This window comes from Aegilops tauschii, chromosome 5, assembly GCF_002575655.3.
Source record: "Aegilops tauschii subsp. strangulata cultivar AL8/78 chromosome 5, Aet v6.0, whole genome shotgun sequence".
NCBI lineage: Eukaryota > Viridiplantae > Streptophyta > Magnoliopsida > Poales > Poaceae > Aegilops > Aegilops tauschii.
Genome location: NC_053039.3, coordinates 491,648,602 through 491,655,801, shown reverse-complemented (window position 1 = coordinate 491,655,801; position 7,200 = coordinate 491,648,602). Strand labels below are relative to the sequence as shown.

The 7,200-nt window shown below is 43.0% G+C and overlaps 1 protein-coding gene across 4 annotated transcripts; it reads right to left on the bottom strand.

Moving 5' to 3' along the window:
* Positions 1–1,245: 1,245 nt before the first annotated feature.
* On the bottom strand, positions 1,246–6,947 carry LOC109779481 (uncharacterized). Of its 4 annotated transcripts, none has more exons than XR_002236851.4 (9): positions 6,752–6,947; positions 6,492–6,657; positions 4,734–4,792; positions 4,082–4,200; positions 3,759–3,993; positions 3,556–3,679; positions 3,206–3,298; positions 1,622–1,679; positions 1,246–1,535 (listed from the first exon to the last, which is right to left on the bottom strand). XR_002236851.4 is itself a non-coding variant. In XM_020338106.4 (8 exons), the coding sequence occupies exons 1-7, from the start codon at positions 6,809–6,811 to the stop codon at positions 3,219–3,221; spliced, it is 843 nt and encodes a 280-aa protein (XP_020193695.1). In that variant the 5' UTR covers positions 6,812–6,942; the 3' UTR covers positions 1,246–1,679; positions 3,206–3,218. The 4 variants fall into 4 exon arrangements, 2 of the variants coding, with proteins under 2 accessions (XP_020193695.1, XP_020193696.1); XR_002236852.4 differs by having other exon boundaries at positions 1,246–1,532; positions 6,752–6,942; XM_020338106.4 differs by having other exon boundaries at positions 1,246–1,679; positions 6,752–6,942.
* Between the last annotated feature and the right edge of the window lie 253 nt (positions 6,948–7,200).

The following is a 7,200-nucleotide window of genomic DNA, read 5'->3' as shown; positions in this document are numbered from 1 at the left end:
GTCACTGGAGCCTCGCCCAGGATGTTGTCGGTGTTGCTTTGAAGCTTTTTTTGCAGCCCTCGGTGCTACCGTGGTGCAGCCCCCGGTGAGTCTTGGCGCTGCGATACAGTGGGTCGCCGGCGGCTCTTTTTGGAGCTATGATGCAGTATCTCCGGCGGCTCCGGTGCTACGAGGTCGCCGGCACAAGTGCCATCCGTTGCTTTTGCTACACCATCGCTGTGTTCAGAGGAGGCGTGGTGTGGATTGACGACGGATTGTTGCATCTTCACTGCAGAGGAGGACGCGGCCAGGATGGGCTGCGATCGAACATCACCAGCGCCGGATCGGACGGCTGGTTAGGTGGATGATTTCCTAGGAAATCATCCGACTTATTCCTAGCAGCGGCCAACGACTAAACGCTTTTCCTCCTCCTAAAAAAGGCGGCTTCCATGTCATAAGGCTTTTAGGCCTCGTACAATAGTAGATGTTTAGGGAGGTGCTTATAAAAAAATAAACCATGGTTTACTGACGCATCAGTGTCTATTTCTACAGGAGAGATGCCTAATTAAACATCTACCCTTTATAAATAAGTACCGATGCTTTGAAGAAACACTGGTTTATTTCTCTAAGCACCTCCCCTAAGCATCTTGCATTGTATAAGACCTTACTGTCCGTGCCGTCTGCTTCATCTACTGTTGTGGCCTTAGGGCCATAAAGGTGTGGTGGACCCGAGCCCTTGCTGACGAGGGGCTTCTGCTCCCTACGCACCGTCGAAGGGTGTGTGAAGGTGTGTCTCCGATGTATCGGCCGGTGTTGCTCAGCCTCCGTTCGTTATCCCTTCGACCTATCTTTTTCTTCATCGACAACGATTGTTGTTCTCGTGCGATGATCATGAGGCCTCAGCACGACGACTTCTCGACTCTTTACTACAACAAGATTTGCCCAGCCTCGATGAGAGAGGCGATGATGGCGATGCCTCTACGGCTCCATTGATTGCAGGCGTCACTAGTTGGTCTATGAACTTGCATTATTGCAGTTTTCGGAGAGGTAAAAATGGTGTTGCCGTTTCGACTAGGGTGGATGTTGAAACATAGCGTTAAAATTTTAGACATTCATCTGGGATCCTTGGGAAGAGGATTAAATTGGCCCTTGCGAATAACTTGACGCACCATCTCCCTTCAACCTTGTAGCAAAAGGAAGGAAAATCCATGGACTGAAAGTTTTATCAAGAAAAAAAAAAGCATCTCATCAGTGAACTAAGGCAGATGGTGCAATCTTTTTAAAATAAAAAGGAATAAATCTACTCCGTCCCATAATATAAAACGTTATTACATCCGACGGACGGAGTATTCCACTTAGACACGGGGAATAGCCGCAAAACAGAGCCTGGAATCCCACATAATAACTTGATTAAGATTGGTGGTGTTACTACATGGCAATTAGTTGCTGCGGGTTGAATGACCAAGACGGATACGACTTTGAAAGGACACATAAATTCCAGGTTCCAAGCTCCACGATGCCTTCAGTTCTAAACGGAAGTTGAAAATAGTTTGCTGCTGCACAAAAGAGGGTAGGAGACTCACCATCCTGGGGATTTCTATTACACAACATAAAGTTAATATCTTCTAGCAAAAACAAAAACCTGAAGCTAATATCCTTCCTCATTCTTGATAAAGCGCTGTCCATGATTGCAACCTCACCTGTCAAATCGTGGGAAAAAGGAACGTCACGAACCACCCCGAAAATGCAAGATACAACTGATTGAAATCAGGGTTCACAGACTGAAGTGCGAGAAAACAGAAATTTAGGAGGTTAAAGTTTTACCGTAAGCTTACTAAGTATATATAGTACATAGGTTTACTATATAAAGGTATCCAACCTTGGGATACAATTTCAGCAAGACCGCTCAAGTTTTTTTTTTAACTGTAGGCTTCGGTGACGTACAAGGAAAAAAAGACAAGTACTCGACAAGTAATTTGGAACGGAGGGAGTATATCACATTGCACCATGGTCCAAAATCTTTGCTGTCTAGATCCAACTGTGGCCTTTGTTTAATACCATGGGTCACAGGGAATAATGTGCTATGGCAACATGGCAGCTGACAATGGTACGACAGTATTAATAAGAAACAAGAGCTTTAAAGAAATCCATCAATAAACTGGAGTTATTATCGCTAGGTGGTTGATGTTGGTTAGCACTTATTACCAATTTGTGCGACTCATTACTTCATATACTTTGCACGTGGTCAATGGTACTAATAGATGATAATCTGCTGAGGACCAGTTTTATTCTACTAGACCCCGAGAAAAAAAGTAAGAAAAAGATTTCCTGCTAACTTATTCCGTTATGTTTCAGCAAAAGGGAAACGGAAAACTTGGTCAGATCTCCAAATACAAAATATTTCTCCATGACATAACTAACTTGGCATACTAGTAGGCACAGGTCTACTAGCACGCGCTTGGTAGATACTAGTAGGCACAGGTCTACCAAGAGCTCATCAAACTTGTTAAGAGTGAGACAGATGCTCGTTATGGTTCATTCAAGCGATCATTCTCCTGGTAATGGTTCACGACATGCCTCTGAGGTTGCAACCGATCTCCATCAAACTAGGTTCGGTATTCGTATTAACAAAGTCCACCACTGGACTGAAGTGGAGCGGTAACTGGGAGGATCATGTATTTCTTATGAGTAGCATTGTTATTTAAATAGACGGGCAGAACAAGCTTCCTAGTATATTGTATTCTGTGACCAAGGACTCCTTGCTAAGTACAATATCTGGGTAAAAAAAATTCTTATAAAGCAGAAGACCTAGCAACGACGATTCCAACATAAGAAAAAGCAGAATAATATCATTAAAAATGAAAAATATGATAATTTGTAACAAGAAATATCCTTTCACACAAAACAATAAAAATAAATAAAGCTAAAGAACAAAAAATCCAGAGCGTGAATGTAGCGAAAATGTTTACAAATTACTGGGCGCAACACTGCCATACTCGATATGAGATTAACTTTCAAGGGATCTAAGTTTAGTCATGTCCACAGAGAAGCGAACAAGGCAGCACACACCCATTTGTGCATGTCATTCCCTTAAACTGAGTGTCCCTGTATTATGCTTTGATGCTATCCCTAGTTTCCAGAACGAGGTTGTTCATTCAGAAACTGTTTTGCTTTGGAATAAAAATAGCTGAAAGCGAGATTCAGAAAATATATGCGATTGACTTACTAGGTCAGTCAGTCTAGAAAATAGACATATCAGGAGGTGGTCCATAAATTGATTTCCATGACAAGGGAATAGTCCATCCATTTGACCCATTTCCTGTAAATTGATAGAACCACTTGTTTACACAGAAAACCCAACAATTCACTTTAATAACTGAATAATGAGGACTGACATTCCTAAAGGAGTATACCCATAAAAACAAGTACTGTAAACCAGAGCAGTTGTTGCAAGAGAAGTTAGGCACTTCGAGACAAATGAATAAACATAACTATATGTTTGTAATTAGTGGGTTCACTCCAGAGTAAAAGGGAGAAAAAAAGGGAAAAAGTGCTCAAGGTGATATAGAGCTATACCGTGGAATTGTTCAGGGTCTTGACCTCGCAGTTTGCATACTGCTTCTGCTAAGTGGAAAGATTCTGGCATATTGTCCCCTTCTGAACAGTAACATAATACACAGCTAACTTTCAAACCTTTGGCCTATCATAACACAGGGAGATGTTTTAACAGCAACTTCAAATGAAAAAAAAAACTTTAGAGCTGAAATAAAATCAGATACCTTGCAGGCAAAGAATAGAGCTGCAAATGGCAAGGTCGCGTAGTAATCACTTGCGGTCATCTCTTCAGGATCATCAGCCATATCTTCTGAAAGAACACCACCCTCAATTAGACTAGCAAGACATTTCCACAGTCGTTGAGATGGATCATATTCCTCAAGTTTCTTCCACCCTAGTTTCTCACATTCTGGATCAGAACCATCCTCATTGCAGCTTGAAAGGTAATACAGCATATCACTGCATGATGAAACGTGTTAATGGCCCTATCTTGAAAGAACACACAAATCCAAAATATGGAATCTTTGTAGCAAAATATTTCAAATACCTGGATGCATCAATTACTCTTCTCTTGCCAGAATCTAAACTTGAAAGAATAACAACATGGTCCTTCCCAATGCTACTGATGAAATTAGCAACATTTTTGGCAAACGAAACCATCATCCCCTGCAGTTGTAGTAAGAAATCAAAGTGGCCATATTATATTCACCGGTTATAAATTCTGATTTCTCAGATTGAACTTCACAACAATTTCACACGAACTTGTTTTCCCATAATTTCTTCTATAAAGGAATTTCTTTGATACAAGTGATCGTACAATCATATCTCTAGTCAGGAACCCTAGGATTCACTATCTAATTAAGAAGTTACAAGGAAATTATAATGTTTTCTTCAACAAAACCATATTACATAAAGTCCACAATGCAAAGAACCGCATCAAGACACTTCTTTTACATTACTGAAAGAAGCACCACCCGACGAAGCTCTCAAAATAGATATATTGACAATATATGAAGACCCCTTATCACCACAAAAAGAGATTCAGGCACATAAACTCATATGGGCAGTACCTGTGTAAAACAATATATATATACCTAAGTAACACCCGCATATTGAAAAACATAAAGATACCGCTACATATTCTTGAATTAAGCATTATATCAATATGCCAGCATGCGGCAAAAGAGTTGACAACATACCGTAATAACTGGAGATCTTTGTTGAATGAAAGCCAGCCCGTGAGACGGTGATTCGTATTCTGCATGCAAAAATGAGAAAGCAGGTGAGTCTTGCATGCCGTACCCATATTTCACTTAAGGTAGAGACATATTCCAAAACCAGCTCAATATTTGTGTATTTATCATTTGTATCTCTCTCTCGGAAGAAACAATGTAGGGCATCAAACAATTGGTGTAGCAGATACAGACATACAGTACAGATAGCATCGCAATGCATTTCATCAAACAGTGGCAGGCGTAGCAGACAGAGTTAGTGTGGCACCGAAACACATTGCATCAAACAGTGGTGTGAATAGCAGACAGAATACACGCACCATAAGCGCATTTCCTCAAACAGATGGTGTGCACAGACCACAGAACAAAGGCCAACGGTGCAAGCAACTAAGCAGCACCACTAATACAAATCATCCAACAATTGGCGAGCACAGCACAGGAGGATGAAGTTTTCAGGATTCGAGAGGCCCAACCTTCGAGATTATAATAGCAGTTTTTCAAATGAAAGACAATAAAACTCCTGGGCCAGATGGTTTTCCTGCTGATTTTTATCAGCATCATTGGCACTTGTCGGTAATGATTTATTATTCATGTTTAATGAGTTTTATCATGGTAGGTTAGGACTTGCTAGATTTAATTATGGGGTTTTGACTTTATTGCCAAAAGTGTTGGAGCTGACACCAACAATACATACCTATATGCTTATCTGATGTTTTGTTTAAGATCCTTACAAAAGTACTGAACAATGAAGCTGCAGATGTTCCTGAGAAAATAATTGTCCAGTACAGACAGCTTTTATTAAGGGTGGGTTCATTTTACATGATGTATAAGTATACTGCATAAGGTTTTAAAATGAAATTCATAGAAGAAAATGAGATGTTAGCTTTTTAGTGAATATTGAAAAAGCTTATGACAAAATTAACTGATCTTTTTTTAAGTTTGTACTAGTTAAGAGAGGATTCCCTGGGAAATATATAAAATAGGTCATGCAAACGGGTGTCATACTAGGCTGAATTGCAGAGAGGAAGAAAGAAACAGGTATTACAATATGCGGCACTGCTGCTTTCTAAGGTGGCCATGGAGTTATACAATCGAGGCAGAGGCTGGGGAACAACAACTCTCAGGATTGGCATGGGGTCATCCTGAAGATGGTGGTCGTGTGGGCCTCATTTTGCAGATCTATGCTATGTTTCACGCGATCAGTAACTATCTTTGGATGGTTCTGTCCTGTTTCTTGAGAAGTTACAACCTAGTACTCTGCAACAACATAGGCTGCTCGATGGGGTATATAGCCCTGGAGCTGAATAGGTGACCGACGGCGGCACCTAGAGTGTTGTGTGCGCCTGTAAGTTCTAAACTGCTGTTGTCTTATCGGTTTTCTGAAACGGAAATCGGGAGTGGATAGCTCCTTAACTCAGAAAAAATAAATCAAAAAGAGGCAGGCGTAGCAGACAGTGTACCCACGGCACCGAAACGCAGTTAATCAAACAGTGACGGGCATAGCAGGCAGAGTACACACGCAGCGCCGTAAACACATTTCATCAAACAGCAGCGTGCACAGCAGACAGAGCACACGCAGCACCGCATTTCATCAAACAGATGGTATGCACAAAATAAAGGCCAACGGTGCAAGCAACTAAATAGCAGCACCACTAACACAATCCATCAAACAATCGGCCAGCACAGCACAGGGGGGACAAAGGGTCGGGATTCGAGAGGCCCAACCTTCGAGCGCGAGCGCGAGGTCGCCGACGGCGTCCGGTCCGAAGGCGTCGTTGCCGATGCAGGGCAGCACGGAGGGCTCGTCGAGGTACGCCACGCGCCTCGCCTTCGCCGAAGGTATCAGCAGGTCCACGGCGAGCTGCCCCACGTTGCCGATCGAAAGCGCGGGCTGCACGCGGCCGAAGGAGCGGATCAGCAACGTCAGAAACCAGAAGGAGCTACCATTAGCAAAGATAGATTTCAGCGGAAATTGACATCCAAACCATGACAAGCGTGGAGCAGGAGGGCGAGAACTTCTCGCCGTCGACGAGGGCGAATTCCATCGCGGCGGGGGCTGGATCGGCGGCTGCCGCGGTCGGGTCCGAGGGTTCAGCTTGCGCCGGAAGTTGAGGAACTAGCGAGACGAGAGTCTGAGGAACAGAGCGGAGTAGCAGAACGCAGCCCTTGGCTGACTCGTTTTGGGCCGAGTCTTCTGAGTCTAGTGGGTCGTGGACTTGTACGTTCCCAGGCTGCTGGACTACACAAAGAAAATTGTGAGAACTTGCGAGAGTAGCCCAGCCCACGACCCTCCTAACCGAGGAACTGTGCCGCATTTATGTCTCAAAAAAAAAAACTGTGCCGCATTTTTTTCACGAATACGCAAGAGCTTTGCCTATCCGAGAAAGGCGTTTTGCCTCCCGGGAGCGCGCGCTAGTAAACAAAAATATATGGT

Excerpts from the sequence above, each read along its gene's own strand:
- LOC109779481 (XM_020338106.4), bottom strand. The coding sequence starts at position 6,811 with ATGGAATTCGCCCTCGTCGACGGCGAGAAGTTCTCGCCCTCCTGCTCC. Across the intron at positions 3,994-4,081 it reads AGAGTAATTGATGCATCCAG|TGATATGCTGTATTACCTTT; the intron begins GTATTTGAAATA and ends TTCATCATGCAG. Across the intron at positions 3,299-3,555 it reads AGACCCTGAACAATTCCACG|GAAATGGGTCAAATGGATGG; the intron begins GTATAGCTCTAT and ends ATCAATTTACAG.